At 39.8% G+C, this 24837-nt stretch overlaps 2 protein-coding genes across 2 annotated transcripts in view; one reads left to right on the forward strand and one right to left on the reverse strand.

The window, feature by feature from the left end:
* The window catches only part of LOC120542179 (neurotrophin-4-like), a 164142-nt gene that overhangs the window by 78476 nt on the left and 60829 nt on the right, over nt 1-24837 (forward strand). The gene's annotated exons all lie outside the window — the stretch shown is intronic.
* The window catches only part of si:ch211-234p6.5 (pleckstrin homology domain-containing family A member 4), a 249934-nt gene continuing 241700 nt past the window's right edge, over nt 16604-24837 (reverse strand). Inside the window, exons 22-23 of the mRNA XM_039774438.1 lie at nt 21287-21385; nt 16604-16808 (exon numbers count right to left, since the gene is read on the reverse strand). Of these exons, the coding sequence (XP_039630372.1) occupies nt 21316-21385 (70 nt within the window). The 3' untranslated portion in view covers nt 16604-16808; nt 21287-21315. The remainder of the gene's footprint in view (nt 16809-21286; nt 21386-24837) is intronic.

Raw genomic sequence — 24837 nt, forward strand, 5'->3', positions numbered from 1 at the left:
GGCAGGCCCATTCCTTACAGCTTACTTACAAAAGTTAAGCAGGTTTCATTTTGAAATTCTATGCGTAACGGTCATAATGGTCAACAACGTCCGCCATGTTGAACTTTCTTATTCATGGCCCCATCTTCACGAAATTTGGTAGGCTTCGCTGCGCTAACCGAAACCAATGTACATAATTATTTCGGTGGTATGACGCCACTGTCAGCCACCATATTAAACTTTCCAACGTCACTAATTCTCCAACTTCCCGTAAAGGTAGAAGGCTGAAATTTGGTACTTATTTCGGTGGTATGATGCCACTGTCGGCCGCCATATTGAACTTTTAACGGAAACCGATGTCCGTACTTATTTCGTTAGTATAACACCACTGTCGGCCGCCATATTGAACTTTCCAACGTCACTAATTCTCCAACTTCCCGTGTAGGTAGAAGGCTGAAATTTAGAAGGCTCATTCCTTACAGCTTACTTACAACAGTTAAGCAGGTTTCATTTCGAAATTCTACGTGTAACGGTCATAACGGTCAACAACGTCCGCCATGTTGAACTTTCTTATTTACGGCCCCATCTTCACGAAATTTGGTAGGTGGCTTCCCTGAGCTAACCGAAACCAATGCACATACAGTACTTATTTCGGTGGTATGATGCCACTGTCAGCCGCCATATTGAACTTTCCAACATCACTAATTCTCCAACTTCCCATGTAGGTAGAAGGCTGAAATTTGGCAGGCTCATTCCTTACAGCTTACTTACAAAAGTTAAGCAGGTTTCATTTCGAAATTCTATGCATAATGGTCATAACGGTCAACAACGTCTGCCATGTTGAACTTTCTTATTTATGGCCCCATCTTCTAGAAATTTGGTAGGCGGCTTCCCCGCACTAACCAAAACCAATGTACGTACTTATTTCGGTGGTATGATGCCACTGTCGGCCGCCATATTGAACTTTTCAACAGTCTTTGTTACTTATGGGCCCATCTTCAAGAAATTTGGTACACGGGTTCCCAACGCTAACTGAATCCTACTTACGCACATATATTCGCCCATAGCCTGCACCTCGGTCACCGCGTGAGGTGGCGTTGTGTCCCCCATCTCAACGCCTCCCACGTTGTTGGCTGGCTGCCTGCCTATATAAGACTGTCCGTCGCTCCGGTCTCTACATTCCCTTCCTTTCTTCGCCACGGGATTCACGTCTCCCTACTGATAACTACAGCCCTAATTTGTTTAATCCACGGCTTCTACGCTGTTTTATTGTTTGTTTATTACAATTATAGGTATTTTATAGGTATTTTACAATTACTTTACATTGCTCAGGTACCCATTTCCTTTATCATTCCAACCCCCATTACCATGTCTATCGAGATGATCACTATCGATCAAAGAACTGTCACTTACCGATTGGTTTCCTGCCCGGAGATACCACCTACCTTTTCCATTCTCTTTGTTACATATTGCACGGCCATATCAGGCTCACTCTTGATATCCAGAGGAAGATTCTGTCTTATGTATTGAATGACTGGGACAGGTTTAAGGTGTGGACTGATTACGGTACAGGAGATAATTATACTACACAGGAGCACTATAAGAGTGAAATGCTTAAGCCCGTCACCTATGGTTCTGCATGTGAGTTGATGGCTGCCACTGAATTGTTCGGTTGTCGCTTTCAAGTGTACCGAAATGGCCAAATAGTTTACACCTTTCGACAACCGCCAATGCCTCTTAAACATCTTAGATTCACAGGTGACGATTTCAGTAGTGGACACTTTGATGTTTATGAATGTTTAAACTCTCAAAAGCTGGATGTGATTTTATCAATGAAACCGGTTCTGTGCTTACAATGCTTGACAGATGCCAAATGTCACTTCAACACAACAAATCCTGCAAATACTGTCATAATTGAAACAAACCATGAAACTCAAACCGATTATGACAGCAGCAATCCAAGCTGTGACATTTGAGACAAGATTACTGTTCACATGGCCAACTGTAAGTTACATGCTCAAGAGTAAGCTCAGCGCACAGCTTGGTCATGTTACAACCGGAGGGCCGAACTGACAACATGGTATACAAAGAGATCCTTAACAAATAATTATTGGCATATTTTCCCACAGTTTAAAAAGGTTTAATTTTCTTCTTAATAAAAATTTTAAGGCAGTACTTAGCTGCTTGCCTTGGCCTGGTATTTTGCTAGTATATATATATATATATATATAGTACACTCTTTGGGGTGCGAGCAACTATTGCTGGGAGTGCCAGAATCCATCAAGGAAGAAAAATGAAAAACATTATTTGTACAAAATCTTTATTTATCCATTCCTAAATAATTAAATGGGCAGGCTATTTCGTATCAGTGTAATACGCTGTTTGTTAAAACAGATGACTCCCGCTCTTACGTGCAAGTCTGCGTGGATATTATGAACTATCTTATCTGTTCAAGTTCTATTTAAATTTTAAATAGAATGAATTTTTATTTAGTCGACAGAAATATCTTTGGTATGAATGCATAAATTTTTCTTCACCATACAAATGTAAAGAGTAAATTCGCCTTACATTCCAACCAAAGATATTTGTGTCAACTAAATAGAATTTGAAAAGATATATTTTTTCAAATGTGATCGCGCAATGCAGATCGAGTTGACGCGCACCGACACATCGAGCCCCCTTGCTATTGTGGTTTCGCCTATGTGCCTCAATAAGTCACCCTCCCCTCGCTCTTACTTTTTTACCGTTCATCTAATGAATACACTGAGTATGGCTTTACCAAAGCAATCATTGATGGCAAATAAAGTATCCATTATTCATAAAGCTTCAATTGGTGATCTGTCTTTCTGCGTTAACCGCTTCGCAGCGGAGAAGTAATGTGTTAAAGAAGTTATGAAAAAGAAAAGGGAACATTTTAAAAATAACGTAACATGATTGTCAATATACAGTAATTGTTTTGTGAGTGTTATGAGTGTTGCTGTCATCAAGGATTTGATTATCATTATTTCTTTCAAGTCAGGCGAGCTATATCTCTACGCTAGATCTCACGAAAGGCTATTGGCAGGTGCCTTTGGAGGCTAGCAGTTGTGAGAAAACAGCATTTGCGACTCCTGACGGACTTTATGAATTTGCAAGACTCCCGTTTGGTCTACATGGGGCACATCTGACCTTTCAGCGCATGATTGATCAGATCCTACGTCCTCACTCTGAATATTCCGGGGCATACCTTGACGATGTCGTGATTTTTAGCAATGATTGGCAAACACACTTAGAGCGGCTTCAAGCCATTCTTGAGAGCTTGAGGCAGGCTGGCCTTACTGCTAACCCTAAGAAATGTAAACAGGGCATGTCCGAGACTCATTACTTAGGCTATTCTATGGGCAAGGGTTTACTTAGGATACAGTTAAGGAAAATAGAAGAAATGCTTGTTTATCCGAGACCTGAGACACAGAAACAAGTACACGCTTTTCTGGGGCTTGCTGGTTACTACAGAAGATTCATCCCAAATTTTGCACATAGAGCTGCTCCTCTTACAGAACTTACTAGAGGCAGAAAAAAACGACCTATCTTGTGGACAGAGAATTGCAAACGTTCTTTCAGCGATTTACAAAAGGCATTGTCTTCTTATCCGGTTCTAAGGAACCCAGATTTCACAAAAGACTTTATCTTGCAAACAGACGCAAGTCCGTTTGGTGTGGGCGCAGTCCTGTCGCAAAGTTTTGATGGAGAGGAACATCCAATCACATATTTAAGTAGGAAATTACTTCCTAGGGAACGCAATTATTCTACAATTGAGAAAGAATGCTTGGCAATTAGGTGGGCTGTGGAAGCGCTTTGCTATTACTTGTGGGGACGAAACTTCACTCTGGTAACTGATCATGCTCCACTTCAATGGTTATACTGACAGAAAGATACAAACTCTCGCCTAATGAGATGGTTTTTGGGCTTACAACCTTACAGTTTCACAGTAAAGCACCGACCAGGTTCTGAACACGACAACGCAGACGTATTATCACGCCTACATGAACATGAACCTGGTACAGAGAGTCACTTGATTCACAAGAATGTGAATAAAGCTGAGGGGGAGGGTGTGAGCTGGAGGGCTGATCGCACCCCAAGAAGATACAGACGCCCCTGGGAAAACCACAACCCCTGAAACACAGACTACCCTCACATTACTCCTTATCCTTGCACTATAACACGTAATACAAACCTCGCGCGGTACTTCGCCGACTTAAAAGCCTTGTGCAGCGCCTGTCAGTTTTGGAATTGATTGTTTACTTTTATCTCTCTCTCTCTCTCTCTCTCTCTCTCTGACATTCTCTGCTCCTAGCGGAACTGTCATCTCTGACTTGTCATGGGGCACGTTTAAGCTTTTGAAAAAAGAAACAAATGTTTGTTTACAGTGTTTGAATAAAATTCCTGTTTTCCACAACCATCTGTGTCTCTGTGCAAATCTGTGACCCAAGCGTGACAATATCATGAAATTGGAAAGCAATTTCTTCAGAAACTAAAACTTTGATTATAAAAGTTAGAAAAGAAATGCCGTATGTTGGAATCAATAGAATTAGCACCAAACCTTGAAAATAGCTGGTGTAGAGCATGGATAGAAAGCCCTTACCTGCAAATGCTGCTTGTCAATTGCTAAAATCCATTAGCCTGAGAGCATGGCAACAGATTAGTCTCTCTAAATATTCTATCTTACATTGGTTCATGGAGTTGAGGAAAAGGGGCCAAATAGTGATACATTTAACCAACAGTTGAAGTTAATCTGAGATAATTGCTTTTTTTGTATGTTAAAGTAACTAATAAGCAAAAGTGCCTGTGTTTTGGTGAAATTTACAAATGTGTCCTCAATGCAACAACAAACATAGCAGTTAATATGTTGACTTACGTTATCAGCCTTTAACATTGTATATAGGTCCTTAGGTGTTTATAGTGTTAATAAATAATAATGAACCATGTGTCAGCTAGTTATTGTAACATATAATATCACAACCATTGCACATAATACTACTCCATTGTTATTCAAGTAAACCGTTATCTTTAGTGGAAGTTGATGTGATGTTAGCTAGCTTACTGGAATTTGGACACATTTAGATTTCTAAAAGACAAAGAACATGTTGGTGAAAGGAACAGAGGAGAAGAGGAGGTGATGGGTAGGTATGGTGTAAAGGAAAGGAATGAAGAAAGTCAGAGGATAGTGGATTTTGCCAAAAGCATGGACATGGTTGTGGTTAATACGTATTTTAAGAAGTGGGAGGAGCATAGAGTTACGTACAAAAGTGGAGGAAGATGCACACAGGTAGATTACATCCTATGCAGAAGAGTCAATCTGAAGGAGATTGAAGACTGCAAAGTGGTGGCAGGGGAAAGTGTAGTTAAGCAGCATAGGATGGTGGTCTGTAGGATGACGTTGGAGATCAAGAAGAGGAAGTGAGTGAGGGCAGAGCCAGGGATCAAATGGTGGAAGTCAAAAAAGGAAGACTGCAAGGTTGAGTTTAGGAAGAAGGTGAGACAGGCACTAAGTGGTGATGAAGAATTACCAATTGGGCAACTACAGCAGATGTAGTAAGGGTGACAGCAAGAAGGGTGCTTGGCATGACATCTAGACAAAAGGAGGAATAGGAAACCTGGTGGTGGAATGAGGAAGTACAGGAGAGTATACAGAGGTAGTGGATGACAAAGAAGAAGTGGGATAGTCAGAGAGATGCAGAAAGTAGACAAGAGTACAAGGAGATAAGGCACAAGGTGAAAAGAGAGGTGGTGAAGGCTAAAAAAAGGCTTATGATGAGTTGTATGAGAGGTTGGAGGCTAAAGAGAGAAAAAAAAGGACCTGTACCAATTGGCTAGACAGAGGGACCGAGCTGGGAAAGATGTGTAGCAGGTTGGGGTAATAAAGGATAAAGATGGAAACATACTCACAAGTGAGGAGAGTATGTTGAGCAGATGGAAAGAGTTCTTTGAGAGGCTGATGAATGAAGAGAACGAGAGAGAGAAGAGGTTGGATGATGTGGAGATAGTGAATCAGGAAGTACAACAGATTAGCAAGGAGGAAGTATGGACAGCTATGAAGAGGATGAAAAATAGAAAAGCTGTTGGTCCAGATGACATACCTGTGGAAGGATGGAGGTGTTTAGGAAAGATGGCAGTGGAATTTTTAACCAGATTGTTTAATGGAATCTTGGAAAGTGAGAAGATATCTGAGGAGTGGAGAAGGAGTGTACTGGTGCCGATATTTAAGATTAAGGGGGATGTTCGGAACTGTAGTAACTACAGGGGGATAAAATTGATGAGCCACAGCATGAAGTTATGGGAAAGAGTATTGAAAGCTAGGTTAAGAAGTGAGGTGATGATTAGTGAGCAGCAGTATTGTTTCATGCCAAGAAAGAGCACCACAGATGCGATATTTACTCTGAGGGTGTTGATGGAGAAGTATAAAGAAGGCTAGGAGAAGTTGCATTGCGTCTTTGTGGACCTGGAGAAAGCATATGACAGGTTGCCTTGAGAGGAGTTGTGGTATTGTATGAGGAAGTCGGGAGTGGCAGAGAAGTATGTAAGAGTTGTAGAGGATATGTACGAGGGAAGTGTGACCGTGGTGAGGTCTGCAGTAGGAGTTACGGATGCATTCAAGGTGGAGGTGGGATTACACCAGGGATCGGCTCTGAGCCCTGTCTTATTTGTAATGGTGATGGGCAGGTTGACAGACGAAATTAGACAGGAGTCCCCGTGGACTATGATGTTTGCTGATGACATTGTGATCTGTAGTGATAATAGGAAACAGGTTGAGGAGACCCTGGAGAGGTGGAGATATGCTCTAGAGAAGAGAGGATTGAAGGTCAGTAGGAACCAGACAGAATACATGTGTGTAAATGAGAAGGGAGGTCAGTGGAATGGTGGGGATGCAAGGAGTAGAGTTGGCAAAGGTGGATGAGTTTAAATACTTGGGATCAACAGAACAGAGTAATGGGGATTGTGGAAGAGAGGTGAAGAAGAGAGTGCTGGCAGGGTGGAATGGGTGGAGAAGAGTGTCAGGAGTGATTTGTGAGAGACAGATATCAGCAAGAGTGAAAGGGAAGATCTACGAGACTGTAGTGAGAACAGCTATGTTATATGGGTTGAAAACAGTGACACTGACCTAAAAACAGGAGACATAGCTAGAGATGACAGAGTTAAAGATGTTAAGATTTGCACTGGATGTGACAATGATGGAAATGAGTACATTAGAGGATCAGCTCAAGTTGTACGGTTGGGAGACAAAGTCAGAGAGGTGAGATTGCGCTGGTTTAGACATGTGCAGAGGAGTGATGCTGAGTATATTGGGAGAAGGATGCTAAGGATAGAGCTGCCAGATAAGAGGAAAAGAGGAAGGCCTAAGAGATGGTTTATGGATGTGGTGAGGGAGGAGATGCATGTGATGGGTGTAACAGAACAAGATACAGAGAACAGAAGGATGTGGAAGAAGATGATCCGCTGTGGCAACCCCTAACGGGAGCAGCAAGAAGAAAAAGAAAAGTCAATTCTATTTTTAATTTGTTACTTAAGATTTTATTATTTAATCTTTAATCTTTTTATTTAGATGTAACCATGTTGAATTTTTCAGTATTTTAATTTTCCATATTCTGTATTTAAGAACTCTGTTTCTCATAATTAAATATCTATCTTATAAAAGTGTATGCTAATTATGCATTATTATTAATATCTAATTTTTGGGTTTTTTTGGATGTCATTACTTCTTTGAAATCTTGTAAATCATTTTGACCTAAACCGTTTGCATGAAAATGTGCTATAGAAATAAAAGTTGTTGTTGTAAAACATGCAAATGTAGCACAAGCTGTGTCTTTGTTCTTTTGTTTTTTCCCCTTTTCTTTGGTTTTGACCAATGTTAGCTTGAAGCCATCCCTCTGCTCAGGAAATTATTATATTAAGTTATTATTATAACTTTCAATGTTAATTTGATGATTCATGTAACAACAATAACTTCAACAGAGTCAAGCTGTGGAGTTCCAGAGCTTTGCGTCATTGAGGAGGTTGTTGCTTTGCATTAAACACAGGGCTGGGTATTAATACTGTTTTCATCAATCGATTCAATTCATGAGGTCCTGAATAGATTTGATTTCTGATCCAATTCAATATCAATTTTATTGGGTGTATTCTATTTACAACACCAATTTGGCTTGGATAGGGAAAGATTCTCCGATAACTAATTGTAAATTGTACAAGAAACACTATAGCCTTAGTACATTGTTAAAATATGAATGTATGTTTTAAGAATTGATCCCAGTGCAGCTGCCTTAATTAACTTTTTATTTAATGTGGGATGAGATACATACTAAATAAAATAAATACAGTGGAATAACTAAGATACAAACAGTCATTATATTAAATTGTAAACAACCAACCAGTAACTGGAAAAAGTGTCTTCTTTGAAAATAGTGCAAGAAAACAAGTCTTACAAATAATCTTGTAAAACCTCTGAAGTGGACACTGTATACTGTAAAGTCAATGACACTAAGTCCCATCATGACTACTGTCTTACTTCTCTGAGACTGATTTTCCTGCAAGAAAATAAGCTGTTCTACATGTTGTGGAATGAGACAGCTCCTTTGTGCAGTAACAATTTCACCAACAGTTGAGAAAACCCTCTCTGAATGAGCACTGGTCCCTGAGATACAAAGATACCACTTTGATGAACTAAAAGGGGATACTTACCTGCATGCACCCTCCACCAGGTCAGTGGATTTTCAGAGAGTGGAGCAGGTTGTTTTTTTCTGTATCTGTTCACATCTACCTATGGCTTTTCAGCTGGAGTTTTCTGTGATACGGAAGCTTTTGGCATGTAGGATGGCCCTAGGATACCCATCAATGCAGATGCAGAACATTCTTTTGACCTCTTTGCTGGAGTAAGGGCATTATCCACTTCAAAAGGTCCAATGGAATTGTCATCCTGCTGTACATTCACAGTTTCCTCAGCTCCATCACCATCAGATTATTTTTTTATCGAAAATATTCAGGAATAAACTTAATTGGAAAATCAATTGAGAACTGACTGGTGAATTCAGTTGTTTAACATTGCCAACACACAAGACAACAAAGACTATTTAGAATTTATATTCAAATACCACAGTGTACTGGACCAAACAGTTATTCATATTCCTTTATAACTTACATTAGATGCCTCCATTTGCTCTGGACCAGCAGTTTCAATCATCAGTCTAGAGCAGTGTTTCCAAACCTAGGTCCTGTGGCTGCAGGTGTTTGTTTCAACCAGCTTCTGTTTTTAATTGGACTCCTTGGCTAATTAAGTGATGTGTTATTTCCCAAGTTCTGTGTTTTGGGAACAATATCGAAATTACACCTTTTCTAGGTGTTCTAATTATTTAATAAATCCATTATTAACTAATTAGTGGGTCTAATTTGATTGTTCAGTGTTGTTTGCCAGTGTGTCTACTCTGCTCTTTTTTAATTTTCATTAATAAGATACAATGAAGGGGAAAAACTGCACAGAGAAAGGGCAAAATATAATGAAATCAACAAAAGAGAATTAAGCATTTAAATCTATAGCAAAATCAGAAATATTTCTAAATGTCTTATAAATGTAAAAATCATGCTGCTGTGCTTTTCTGAATGTAGAATAAAAGAAAACTAATACCATCTAATTAAATGAGATATGTTCTATCAGGTGTTGTCACTGATTGGGAATCTGATTGGAACAAAAACTTGCAGTCACAATTGATCCCCAGGACCAAGGTTTGGAAACACTGGTCTAGAGGATATCTCATCACATGCACATGGACAAGAAAGGCAGGCCCTGAATTGAGGATCTAATGCTGATGCAACATACAGCTTGTCCTTCAGGGCTACGTATCTTAAAGAGATTTCACATACCCTTATTTAAATCCCTTTAACATAGAAAAACTATTATTACATAGCTTTTAAAAAAAACTGTACTATTATTCTGTATTGTTGTTATTACATTTTTTAAAACTATTATACAATATTATACTATTACTAGCAAAATACCCGCGCTTTGCAGCGGAGAAGTAGTGTGTTAAAGAAGCAATGAAAAAGAAAAGGAAACATTTTGAAAATAACGTAACATGATTGTCAATGTAATTGTTTTGTCACTGTTGTGAGTGATGAGTGTTGCTGTCATATATATATATATATATATATATATATATATATATTTACACACACGCACACATAAACATATATATATACATATCTATACATACACACACATATATACACACAAATACATATATATATACATACACACACACATATATAAACATATATATACATATACATACATATCTACATATATACACACACAGCTATTTAGTATCAGTGCAATACGCTGCTTGTTAAAACGGATAACTCCGCTCTTACGTGCAAGTCTGCGTGGATATTATGAACTATCGTATTTGTTCAAGTTCTATTTAAATTTTAAATAGAAGGAATTTTTATTTAGTCGACAGAAATATCTTTGGTAGGAATGGTAAAAACAGACAGGAATATTATTCCTGAATAAATCAACTCAAACCTTAAACAACTTATAATATTTTGCTCTCCATAAAAATATATCCTGTCTAAATTATACAAGTTAGAAATAAAGTAAGCGTTAAAAGAACAAACATTCAAATTTCTTTACTCTTATGTAATTTTATATAAAAATAAACTTAGATTTTAAATATCCCAAAAGATTTTGCTCTCCATAAAAATATATCCTGTCAAAATTATACAAATTCAAATATGAACATGCTGCATAACAAAACCTGGAAATATAAATAAAATGTGTTCCTTTCAGCAATAACAAATCAAATCATTCAGTTGTCTTTGCTCATATGTCATTTTAGAGCTGGACGCCTGGCATCTTTTTGGCAACAGGTTCGTTTCTGTTTGGTGTGAGGTTCTGTGTTGTGGAGATTCTCAGGATGGATTGCAGGTGCTCATCAGTGAGGCGACTCCTGTGTGCTGTTTTGTTAGTCTTTATCACTGAGAAGAGCTTCTCACACAGATATGTGCTACCAAACATGCACAAGGTTCGAGCCGCATGTAGGCGGACTTTTTGTTCTTCAAAGTCACCAAAGCGCCGTGCAAACTCAGTGCGCTCAGTTTATCAGCAAAGTGCGTTTGGGAACACCGTAGTGACGACTTGGTTTAACATTACTTGGCAACAGGAAAAGTGGGGCAAATTGCACTGGTGCATTTGTGTCTCCCATAAAAGCAGCTTCACTTGAAATCACTTTGTGATTGTGCACGGGTAAAGCGTCCGCTGAAGTGTCAGATTCTTTTTTAATTCTTCTGCTTTCTGTATCTTCTGCATTGCATTCAGGTTACCCTGATGTTTTGTCTCATAGTGCCGTCTTAGATTAAATTCTGTAATTACAGCCACATTAGCTCCACAAATGAGACACACGGGTTCAGTAAACATATACTCAGCCTCCCATCGGTTTTAAAGGCTCTATTTTCAGAATCAACTTTTCTCTTCAGCATCGTGTGAGCTAGCCGCAATAACTTGCAGCATCATAAGCTAGACTTGATTAGCGGTAAGTGTTGGCAAGGCAGCTGAAGCGCTGCATTATGGGATCTGTAGTTTATTGTGTTACCAGCGCTTCATATACCGGGCCATTAATAACAATAATACAGTATATAAAATGATCTGCGGGCGGATATAATTACGCGCGGGCGGATGTGGCCCGACCCTTGAGTTTGACACATATGGACTAAATAGAACTTGAAAAGATATATTTTTTCAAATGTGATCGCGCAATTCAGATAGAGTTGGCACTACAGCCTGCATGCCTCAATAAGTCATCCTCCCTCGCTCTTACTTTTTACCGTTCATCTAATGAATACACTGAGTATGGCTTTACCAAAACAATCATTGATGGCGAATAAAGTATCCATTATTGAGTATGTAGATCGGGATATATATATACATATATATATACCCGTATATCATGCGGAGAAGTAGTGTGTTAAAAAGCTAGAAAAGAAAAGGGAACATTTTAAAAATAGCGTAACATGACTGTCAATATACAGTATTTGTTTTGTGAGTGTTACTGAGTGTTGCTGTCATCAAGGATTTGATTATCATTATTTCTTTCAATCAGGTTCGTATTTGTAGGATGTGTTGTGTTCAAGTTACATTCCGTGTTTGTCAATCGTTGTAAAGATGACAGGTTTCATTCATCGATTCGTTTCTTACTGCATCAATAAACAGCTCGTCTTCTTCTTTATCTGAGACCTGACACACTGCATGCACGGGTTTTTTACACTGTCTTCCTTTAGCGGGACATTGACTTTTTCCACCGTGTGCTTTGTTTCCGCAGTAGCTGGATTTATGAATATGCTTGTATGTATCAGGCGCTTCATATTTTTGCTGCCTTTTCAATTGTGTAATTGGTTTTGTTCAGCGCTCTTTGGAACTGTTGCTTTTATCTGTGCACTCGTCAGTTCCGTGAGCCTCGGTGTACGTGCATCGAAGGTTCCCAGCTGTGCTGGTGCCATCTCGTGCTATGTCCATGGCTGTATTTAATGTTACCTTAGTCCTGGCACTTAAAACTTTCTCTCGCAGTTTAAGCTGAGTTTGTGTCAAACACCACCCTGACCATCTCATCTTCCTCTCCATAAGCACAGTCCTTCACCCGTGAATATTTAGTGGGAGTTTGCTATTGGATTGCGCTGACGGACGGCCTTATATGGGCAGGCACTAAATTACAAGCGCCAGCGCAGCCTGTCTATGAACTTAATTTAAAGTGTAGGTTTACATGTGCTTTGTTTCGAGTAGCAGAACTCATGAATATGGTTGTATATGTCACTTTCGCTTCGCTTCTTATTGTTTAGCTGCCTTCTCAATTATATAATGCATGTTTTCTTCAGCGCTTTTGGAGGTCTTCCTGGTTTTCTATGTACTGCGTGATTACGTGGGAGGCGTGATGATGTCACACGAAACTCCGCCCCACGGCGTTCAAGCTCATCTCCATTACAGTAAATGGAAAAACAGCTTCCAGTTATGACCATTACGCGTAGAATTTCGATATAAAACCTGCCCAACTTTTGTAAGGAAGCTGTAAGGAATGAACCTGCCAAATTTCAGCCTTCCACCCACACGGGAAGTTGGAGAATTAGTGATGAGTCAGTGAGTGAGTGAGTGAGTGAGTGAGGGCTTTGCCTTTTATTAGTATAGATAATGTTATACTATGCTCTAGAAAGTGTTCCGACATCTCCAGCGTACTATTCCATTGGGTCACCATATCGATTACCAGGTTATGTGAGGCAGCTGCAGTATCTTTTGCTTCTGTTTCACCTTGTTGATTACCATACTGCTACACATGTGTGTAAAACATCCAATGTGGAGCCACTCCATCAGTTCTACAGCATAAACCATATTCACAGCATTGTCTGTTACAATTTCTGGGTCTGTGTTTGTTAGCGCTCATTCTTGTATTGACAACATTTCAGCCAGATTACTCACAATGTGGCTGGTTTCAGCTGACCTAGTTTGTAAAACATGAGATTCGAGATTCCAGTTATTGGTGATATAGTGAGAAGTATTTGTCAGATACATATCTATTTCTCTGGATATCCAGCAATCAGATGTTAGGGCAACTCTCTCTGCCCACTTAAGTGAATTTGTGACTTCATCTGCATACAGGGTTGAGATCGCTGCTTCACTGAAATGTTAGCGTTTTGTCAAAATGTGCTGGTTCTAGCATATTAATGAGTTTTAGAAATCCATAATTTTCAACAATGTCGTATGCAAGTATATATTTGCTTATGAAAGTTGTTTTTGGGCATGTGCATAACTGGATTTCAATTTAAACAGAAACACCTTCTACAGTGGGGTTTGTTTCAGATTGCACATTTTTGCAGATTGCATATCTGGATGGTGTCTTGTTTCCGCTGTATTTCACCTCCATTTTGAACATATTACTTTGCTTTTATCCAGATCTTCACTTTATTTATATTTTTGAAATCCAAAATGCAACCAGACATCAGCCTTTAGCTTTAATGGCAAATTCAGCTTTATCAGCTTCTGCCATATTTTTTGGCTTTTCTTCTTCTTTAGCACACATCACTTATAGGGTTCCGCATGGTTACATTTTGGGCCCTGTCTTATTTTTTTTGCAAGTGTTTCCTTTAGATTCAAATTTTCAAAAATCTAACTTTTCTTTTCAGTTATACAGAAGACACAGTTATATCAGCCACTAAAATATGATGAATCTCTAAATATCATTATTAATTATTTGTTTACAAGATGATCAGCACTAGATGTAAGACAACTTTCTTTAAATTTATAAAAAGTAAAATTTAGTTTATATAGGGCTGTTCCCAGATGACATTTCCGGGCTCAGTGATAATGTCATGATCAATCAGCAAGGTCCACCCTGGATCCACCCTCAGGGATTGACAGGATTACCTTTTCTAGATCCTGTCGTTGAGTTGTTGAGAAGGTTGATAGTTAAGCGAGGTCATCCAAGCGAAGATTGATTGGTGCTGAGTGGAGTGAGAAGTGTTGTTTCTGTCCTTCCAGGGCCTCAGTAAATTGACATGGCATATCCACTCATTTGGGCAATCTTTGGGCTCGCTGACCAGATAGTCAACAAGCCCTTTCCGTTCTTTAACCTCATGACTTCAGCCACTGGGCAAGGACTTTGGAGTGGATGGTGAGAACGAAGACCATGACTCAGTTCCCGGGCTGGAACTCCCGAAGGGTCATAAAAGTGGGCTTGCGCTGCTTGAGCCCTGTGCATGTGTTCTTGTAGTATTGGTCTTAGTTTGTGTAATCTATTGTGTAATTGCGTGATATATTCAAGTATGTTGATGGATGGGATGGCCTCCTCTTCCCAACCCTCTTTTAAGATGTCCAAAATACTTCGGGGCTGTTGTTCATAGAGTAGCTCAAATGGGGAAACGCCAGTAGAGGCCTGGAGAACTTCCCGGTATGCAAATAAGACAAGGGGTAGGAACTGGTTACTGCTATCCTTGTTGACCACCTTATGTAGCATCTGCTTGATAGTTTGGTTTAAAGCTCTCAACTAGACCATCAAATTGTTTTTGGTAGACAGAGGTTTTCAGACGCTTTATCTTGTGTAATTTAGCGACCTCCTTGAAAGTATCTGAAGTAAACGGCATCCCCTGGTCTGTAAGTAATTCTTTGGGGATGCCGACATGCGCAAAGACATCTACTAGTTCCTGTGCGATGGTTCTTGAATTAGCTGAGTGCAGGGGAACAGCTTCTGGGGGGGTTCAAGGGGTCCTATGAGGTTTACCCCAATTCTCTCAAAAGGAACATCTATGAGGGGAAGAGGAACGAGAGGAGCATGGTCCTTTCTGGGAATCTGATGCAGTTGACACTCCGGACAAGAAGCACAAAAGCATCAGACCTCCTCATTGATTCGAATCCAAAAAAAGTGGTGCTTAATGCGCTGGATGACAGGAGTGGATTGTTGGTTGCCACAATTGTTATTAGAGCTGAGAATCACGGGATGTGGTTGTTTCGGGATCAAGGCCATAGTCACTGACTACATTCGATCCTTTGGCCGGTTGTAGGTCCGTGATTGCCGGTTATACTGTTTTTTTTATCAATCCACTGTTGCGAAAACATAATCCGGCCAGCGACAATGGAAATGTTGCTTCCAGAATCCATTAAAGCTCTGACCGTATGCCCATTTATTAACTCCACTTTCGGGAGGGACAGGAACAGGAACAGGGACAGGGGATTTATCAGTGCACCATACCTCTCTCCATGCATCCAGTCACAGTCCATGACCTCGCTCAGCTTTGAGCAAGTAAGTATGGTGACCCAGCGCCCAACACTTGAAACAGCTGGGGGTGGTTGCTGGTTTCTCCTTCTGGCGGTTGTCAGCCCCAGCGGGTCTTCAGTGGGCTTCTGCAGAGGATCTTTTCCCTTGCTGGCTTTGCCACACGGAATGCTCAGACCTCTGTTTGGGATGCCGCCCTATCCTGCTCTATGATATTGATTAAGAACTCCATAATTTTAAATGCCTGTCTATGGACTGGCTGAGCAAGGTAGTCCAGCAAGGCATTAACAAGAGCATCACAGGCAGTCTGCTTGACAACCTGATGGATGTTGTTTACATTGGGCCTCAGCCTTGACCTCTGATGCCCCAGATTTCAAATCCTGTCCTCTGGCAGTTTTCTTTGGATCAAAGCGCCAGTTGCACCACAGCCTTGCCTGCTGTTCCACAATGATTCCGAAGTGTTTAAGGATCTCAGCCTTGAGACGATTATAGTCAGTGGCGTCTTCCGCTGAGAGCTCGTAACACACCCGTAGGGCTTCACCTTTGAGGAAAGAGCCTAAAATATTATCCTATTCTTCACACAGCCACGGAAATCGGGCCGTGGTCCGTTTAAATACGGTGAAGTAGGCATCTACATGCTCAGAGTCAGTGAGGGGAAACAGTACCTGGTAGGGAGCCCAGCCTTGGTCTTGATGTGAGGAGAGAAGTGGCTTCAACACATGCCTCAGATTCCTCAAGTTAAAGCTGCAGTTCGGCTGTCGTGTTCATAAGAACTGCATTCAGGTCCTACTCGTCTGTCATTTTGAGACTGGATCCTAGTGACTACGCCAACTATAATGATACAAAAAGGTTGAGGGATCCTTTGTCGCTACAAAGTAGAAAATTGATCATTCACGTAATTGATCAAAAATGTAACTGTTGTAGCAGATGACTGGTGAGCTTATATAGTGGGGAGGAAGGAAGAGGTGAGTTGTCAATATGAGAAGGGGAAGTGATGTCATCCAGGGGGTGTGGTTTGATGCCAGAAGTGGGTGAGACTTGCTTTACTTTTTCCTGCAAGGAAGGAGAAAAAGACTTTAGTGCACATGACTAGCCCTATTTACCGGCTTTTCGACACTAACCAGACCCTGCTGCTGCCCCCCATGCATACGTGGGTGACAACAGAAACTCAAACTCCTTTTTTGTTCTGTCTATCCTTCCTAAAAAAATGTGTATCCCTCTGTTACACTCATCCCAATGTATGTTTGTTATTGCTATAATATCATAATTATGCTCTGCTACATACAGCTCCAACTCACTTGCCTTATTTTTGATACTTCTAACATTAAAGGCAAGCTATTATTAATGTGTTACTCCTTCTGTATTTAAATGTTGGGTTAGAATTTACATTACTACGCATTTTTATTCTTACACTATTGTTTGTTCCTCCATGCATAGTTCCAAACCTGGGGCCTCATGTATAACGCCGTGCGTAGAACTCGCACTATAACATGGCGTAAGCACAAAAGCCGAAATGTGCTTACGCACAGAAAAATACAGATGCAGGAATCTGTGCGTACTCCAACTTCCACGTCCTTCCGTTACATAAATCCCGATCAGCGTGAAAACTAACGCTCGTGCACGTGCATTATGTAACGCCCCAAATCCTCCCAGAATTACGCCTATTTGAATATGCAAATGAATATAAATCGCCCTTAAACACAGCCTTCTGTGAAAAGACAATGGGAAAAGCACGGGGAAAATATAAGAATATTATAATATAAGTGCAGGCAAAGGAAAAAACATACTATTTGTTCAAATAAACCGTGGTATAATCAACAAAATGAAGTTGATCGAGTGACATAGCGTGTTGGAGAAACTTGAAAGCTCACATTCACAAAATCGCACAGTGCCGGAAATAAAAAAGAAGTCACATATCAAAGTTGCAGTGAAAAGAAGAGTTGTAAGCCCACTGTCTGAGTGTCATATGAAAGTTTATTAGGGTACAGAGAAAAAAGGCACACGGTGGGGAAAAAGCACGAAATGTCAACTTTAATCTCGAATTTTCCACTTTAATCACATAGTTTATTTTGTCATTTAGTAGAACATTATAAACTTCATGCTAAAATCGTTTAATTAACCAGTTTCTCAAAATTAAATCGTAATTAAAGTAGCACGTTAAATGCTTTGTTTTGTATTTGATCTTCTACTCGTATGTGATCTGTGTGTGTGAATCACTACTTGCTTCTTAAACTGGCTCTCTTCCTCCAACTGGACACAGAGTCCATTACATTTGTGATATTACAGCTCTCTGAATAACTAAAATACAGAGATGTATACGTGATGTCATTTTCATGATGATAGGAGCTAAAGCACATTATTAAACATGTGTTTCATGAGCCTCGTGCTCATGACAAGCATTTATCTTTTGTCGAAATTTGTCGCTGCGTTTTTAGCTGTGTTGTTATTTTCTCTTTCTGTTTTATATTCAATATATATTGGCGTGGCCCCAAGAGTCCTTGCTTTTCTTTCCCCAAGTAACCGATCGCCATACAATCAGCTCTGTAATAGACGTTAAGCCATCTGTAAGCTTAGCGCCGATTCTTCAAAAAGTTTAAAGAACATTGAAATATCTTCGTAGTACATGTTTAATTTAATTGTGACACTCCCAGTGAAGAATATAGATTATTTAAATGAAGTTAAAGTTTTATGTGTATAATTTAACAAACATATTTTGCTTCATTTCACCTTAAAAATGATATCGTCATCATATGTAAATACGCGCTTTATAAAGTGGCCCAGGTTGTGAGATATTATAACTGTAGTGCAAGTTTACAGTGGGGTGATTGTACTTATAAGTACAAACCGTTCTACAAGGAGCAATTGATTGAGTGCATTTAAAGTTCTTGGGATTAAACTGTTTCTGAACTGCGAGGTCCGTACAGGAAAGGCTTTAAAACATTTTGCAGTGGCAGAGACAGCGTGTGCTTAATGCCGTATACCGATAATTCTCTTTCCGATCAGCTGCTGCTGTGATTCACACTCAGATACAGTGATATAAATACTCCGAGTCGTGCAGTGAGAGAAATATGGAAAAAGATGATCCGCTGTGGCAACTCCTAACGGGAGGAGCTGAAAGAAGAAGAAGAAATAGAAGTGAGAGTAACAACGCTAAAGCAGTTATGGTATTTGGAATACTATGGCTGTTCCCTGGACCATTATATTGTTACGAGTTAATTACAATCAGATGCATTACACTAATAAACAATATGCGGTTAGTTTCTGTGTATTTATAAAGCCGCGTCATGAAAATAATGAGTAATCACACAAGAACAGTACCATTGCTTTGACGCTGGGTGCCGCCAGTTTGCAAAACCGAGCGGAGAACTTGCGTACAACAAGGCATGAGGTACCGTGGAAAAGTGCGTGGCTTTACGCCAAGTGTAAGTTTTATACATAGCGATTTGAACGTGGAAAAGTTCTTACGCAACATTTCTCTGCGTACGCACCGTTTATACATGAGGCCACTGGTCTGTACTAAACCCCATTCCCTAGTTTAAACAATCCTCAACTAGCCTATTCATATGCATCCCCAATACATTGGTGCCTCTCCGGTTCAGATGTAACCTGTCGCAGCGAAACAAGTCTGTTTCAACATCTGTTCCAAAGGGAGTACCAATACCCCATAAACCTATACCCTTCTACCATGCACCAGCATTTGAGCCACACGTTAAGCCTTCTAATCCCATAAATCTTATCTGGACTTGTGCATGACACAGACAGAACTTCAGAGAAGACTACCTTTTTAGTTCTGCTCCTTAGCCTGGTACCTAACTCTTTGAATTTGGATTGCAGAACTGACAGACTACCCTTATGTATGTCATTTGTTCCAACATGGACAATGACAACCCTGCTCTGGACAAGAGCCTATACACCCTTACAGGGAGGTCCCCCACCTGTGCATCCAGAAAGCAACACCCTGTGTGAGACTCCCTGTCTCTGGAGCAAACCTGTGCTTCAGTCCCCCTAATGATTGAGTCCCCAGCTATCACTACCGCTCTCTTTCTGGGAACTGGTTTTGAGGTGGCCTGCTGGGGCTTCTAATGACTGCCTACTACCTCAGGATCATCAGAGACACCGTCCAGCTCCGCAAGGACCTGAAAAAGATTTGACACTTTTAATTCTGGAGTTGATGCCACCGAACAGTATGCACTCTTTATCTTATGCTTTGTAACCATGACCCACCTATCTATATATGTCTGGTCTGGAATCCTTTCCGGTGCTACCTTAGGGGTGCAAACTATCTCTCTAAAGGACACCTGGGACAGGTCCACTAATTCTCTGCTACAATGCAGGCCAGCCAACTCCTCCTCCAGTTCAGCAACCCAGAGTTTGAGGTTCTGCATCATAGACGACTAGCTCCTCAAAGCTATCATCTAAAAAGTCCAGCATCCAACAGGACATGCATTTCACTGGCCTCATTGTTAAAATTTAATTCAGGATTAATGAAACTGTCCTAATTTTTTTATTTATTTAAAATTGATTGATTTAACTTAAATGGTAAAACTAAAAACTTTAGCCAAAGAAAATAGATGATAGAACTGCTACAGCTATTTTACACCTGCTATCTCCTTAAGCTTCTGTACTATTCTTCCTCTAATCTTCCTGCTGCTTATCTTTCTATAGGGTTAACTTTACTTTTCTCTGTCTGGTATTCTAACTTTACACTGCTCTTATCCCTTATGTAAAAGCTTTCCACTTGCACTGTTTGTATTCCCCGTATTAATGAATCCTTATATTGCCGTCCATTTAACTGTTCAATGCAAAAATTGTAAAAAATAAATAAATTAATTCACCACTGAATCTTCCCCTTTAATGCTTTGAAGTCATCAACAGTCTTTTTTTTTACTTTAACTAAGGAATCACTATTTCAGTTATTTATTAACTATTTATTGCTAACTTACAGATGCCGATATCAGTTACTGCTGCTTTCTACCCTGCCTCCTTGATGCTAGTTCAAATACAGGTAACAAAAACTTTTCCAGGGGCACCTCCAAACACCCAGCTACTTTTGCTCCTGTGCAGCCGAAAAAAAAGCAAAAAAACCTTCTAAGGCAGTGGTTCTCAACCTGTGGGACGGGCCCCCCTAGGGGGGGCGCGAAGTAACAAAAAGGGTGTGCGAAGATATGAAAAAAAGAAAACGAATCAAAAATATAAAAAAAAAAACATCTGTTGAAACCAAAACAAATTAACTTAAACTACATTCTGATACTAGAATAATAAATATAGAGTTAGATAAATGTCAATAAAAGTTAAGTAGATATAGTAAAATATGCATCTACATTTCAAGAAAATGTTTGGGGGGGCGCGATTAAAACTGTTATGAAAACTCGGGTTGCAAATACATAAAGGTTGAGAAACGCTATTCTAAAGGGAAGAAAATGCTTTAAAAATTGCTGTACGGTTCCTTAGTGGCAACCAAAACCCAAGCTTATAGGAGCAAAATCTGTTTTTCAATTAACTTGCACACTGCAGAAAACTCAAAAACTCACAGCAGCCTGTCTTGTTAGCAAAGTTGACGTCAGCATGTCCTCCTCAGCCTCCGTGTGACCAAAGTGAAAGTGCAAGTTTTTCTGACATCAATGGAATTCCTGCTAGAAAAAGTGGTAACAGATGTAACCATTAATGATATTTATGAAACAGCGTTTGGGGACATAATTCTCTGTAAATGGAATGATGAGGATTAGTGGATTTTGTTATACAATAGAAATGTTTGTGTGTGAAACCATATTAAAAAGAAGAAAAAAGATTATTAACCTATTCATCTGGTGATATATGAGCCTGACAGATTGTGTTGGTGTGGAGATTTGTTAAGAGCATGGGGGAAAATATCAAGGTGATCCCTTTGGAGTTTGTGTATATCTATTTCACTTGGTTATAGAACATCTTTTAGTCAGAGTCATGAACTAAAACGAGGAAGTATTTATCTAGTCTGGAGGTCTAGAATTTGAAGAGGGAGACTTTTAGAAGTAAATTTGCTGAAACAATGAATGAGATTTAACAACATCTTTAATATGTTTTAAAAATACCTTGTCTGTTCTTGATGCTTGCATTAGGGTTAAAGAGTAAACAGTACAAATGCAAAAACCTTAAAACTTACTAAATATAGGTTGAGCCAAAATGAAGTGCCATATTTCTGAAGATCATTGTGTGACGTAGAGACAGCCGAGTGGGTTGGGTTAGGGGTCCTTTGATAGGTGATCCCTTACAGTTTTCAGTCAGGACAGACAGAATAAGTGGAAGTGACGCCAGTGTCTAGTGAGAAGCATAGAGGCGTGTGTGTGTGTTTTTTTTTTTTAATCATCTGTACTTGGACTTCACCTCAGTTTTTAAAAGAATGTTATTTTATTGGTTTTACCTTCCATACCATTCACTGTTTGTTTTATGGGTTATTTATTTATTGACTGTGTGAAGCACTACTCTATGGAAACTGATTCTTTGGTTAGTTTTGACTGTTTTTAATAAAAAGCACAGAGCACCTTATGCGCCTACCCCTTGCTATATGCGTATTTTGTCCTCATCTGCCTGGCTTATCCAGTTACATTATTGATGCTGTCGGGTTCAAGAGACTCCCAAAATGGAAGTGGGAGCATGGAGCCGACCCTCACCATCACAGTACCTGGATGAGAGACCAGTTAGGTAAGACTGGAGTTGCTGTTGGAAGAGGTGTTGTTGAGGCTTGCAGTGGATACTTACCCCTTTGTCTGTGTGTGGAGCCCAAAACCTCTATGTAGTGATGGGGATGCTGAGCTGTTAAGAATGGAGCAATCCTTCAGATAAGAAGTCAAACTGAGGTTCTGAGACTCTAGGATCATTAAAGATACCCTGCAATCTTTCATAAAGAGTATGGTGGTGTTCTGGCTAAATTTATCATTACGGCCTGGTCATTCTGGCCCCCTAATTTTCCCTTGTCCCTTATTGGATAACCATCTCTCTAACCCCTTCATCACCTAATACCTAATGTGTGGTGAGTGGACTGATGCTAGAATGCCAGCCCTCACATCCTCAAGGTGGATGCTTCATTGACTTTAGGTTTTCCTCACTGTCTCTGCAAAGTGCTTTTGAGTAGGTGAGAAAAGCACTATCTATACTAATAAAAGGCAAAGCACTCACTCACTCATCACTAATTCTCCAACTTCCCGTGTAGGTAGAAGGCTGAAATTTGGCAGACTCATTCCTTACAGCTTACTTACAAAAGTTGGGCAGGTTTCATTTCAAAATTCTACGCGTAATGGTCATAACTGGAACCTATTTTTTCGTCCATATACTGTAATAGAATGCAGCTCGAAAACCGTAGGAGGCGGAGTTTCGTATTAAAATATTTAACCAATCACATTTCAGCCGTCATTTGTTGCCAGGCAGAGAGAATAGCCTGCAGCTCGATAGCTGTGGGAGGCGGAGTTTCGTATTAAAGCAATTTAACCAATCACATTTCAGCCATCATTTGTTGCCAGGCAGAGAGGCTTTAACAATCTGTTGTGTAGGCACTCTAACACAGAATAAATGTCGATTAACCTGTTGCTTCAACCAATCAGATTTTCAGTTGGTGTCAGTAGGGCCCTCTAGAAGGCGTATGGCAACATCACCGTATTCAGATCCATTGGTTGGATAGAAGCTGATATGAGGAACTCTCCGAGGCCACTGAACGCAACGCAAACGCTCAGAGCGAAAGATCGTCACGTGCACTATGTCAACTCCATGGTAGGATTCAGGACAATATTATTTGCCAGACACAGACCAGATTTCAAGACCACGAAAACCTGATGTTTGTCACGCTCCTCGAGCCCCAGACATTTTGGGAATACAAGAAAAATTTCTCGCATGCAGCCTCTCCACTTTAAGACAAGAGCCACGGAGCGGTTTTTGATCTGTCTCGGCTAAAAACAGAACTGACTGTAATGTATGCCATGGATGATTTTGCTGGAAAATCTCCCACTGATCTCCTTGACTTCCTTCATCAGAAAAATCTGAATGAGAGCATGGGGCAGCTGTTCACATTGGTATATTTGGCGGTGAGCATTCCTGTGTACACTGCTTCTGTCGAATGGACATTTTCATCCCTAAAGCGAATTGAAACTTATGCCAGAAATACCATAGGGCGGGTTCGCCTTTCAGCATTAGCTTCGATGGCGATAGAAAGTGAGGTTTTGATGGAACTGAAGCGCACGGATAATCCGTACGACAGAGTAATTGAACTGTTTTTGAGGAAAGAGAGGACAATGGATTTTATTTACAAATAATCCAAATTTTTGGTGAGTAAAATGTTGTGATTTTCCTAAATAATATTGCAAGTTTATGAGTTATTATTGATGTTTTTTATGTGTGTCGCGGCTGTGGCTGCACTAGAAAGGAACTTGTTCATCCCTGGTTTGTCTATTCAATAAAGGCATTTATTGTGGCTACAGGAGTTATCTTTTATATTTATATATAAACACACCCCGATCTACATACTGTCAAAGGACTCATCCGTTTTAACGAGCAGCGTCTTGCACTGATACGAAATAGCCTGCCCATTTAATTATTTAGGAATGGATAGATAAATTAAGATTTTGTACAAATAATGTTTTTAATTTTTCTTCCTCGATGGATTCTGGCACCCCCAGCAACAGCTGCTCACACCCCAAAGGAGATATATATATATATATATATATATATATATATATATATATATATATATATATATATATATATATATATCTATATCTATATATATATATATATCTATATATATTTATATATATAGATATATCTATATCTATATATATTTATATCTATAGATATATATCTATCTATACTAATAAAAGGCAAAGCCCTCACTCACTCACTCACTCACTGACTCATCACTAATTCTCCAACTTCCCGTGTGGGTGGAAGGCTGAAATTTGGCAGGTTCATTCCTTACAGCTTCCTTACAAAAGTTGGGCAGGTTTTATATCGAAATTCTACGCGTAATGGTCATAACTGGAAGCAGTTTTTCTCCATTTACTGTAATGGAGATGAGCTTCAACGCCGTGGGGAGTTTCGTGACATCATCACGCCTCCC

The sequence above is a fragment of the Polypterus senegalus genome, chromosome 13 (genome assembly GCF_016835505.1).
Source record: "Polypterus senegalus isolate Bchr_013 chromosome 13, ASM1683550v1, whole genome shotgun sequence".
In the NCBI taxonomy this organism is placed as follows: domain Eukaryota; kingdom Metazoa; phylum Chordata; class Cladistia; order Polypteriformes; family Polypteridae; genus Polypterus; species Polypterus senegalus.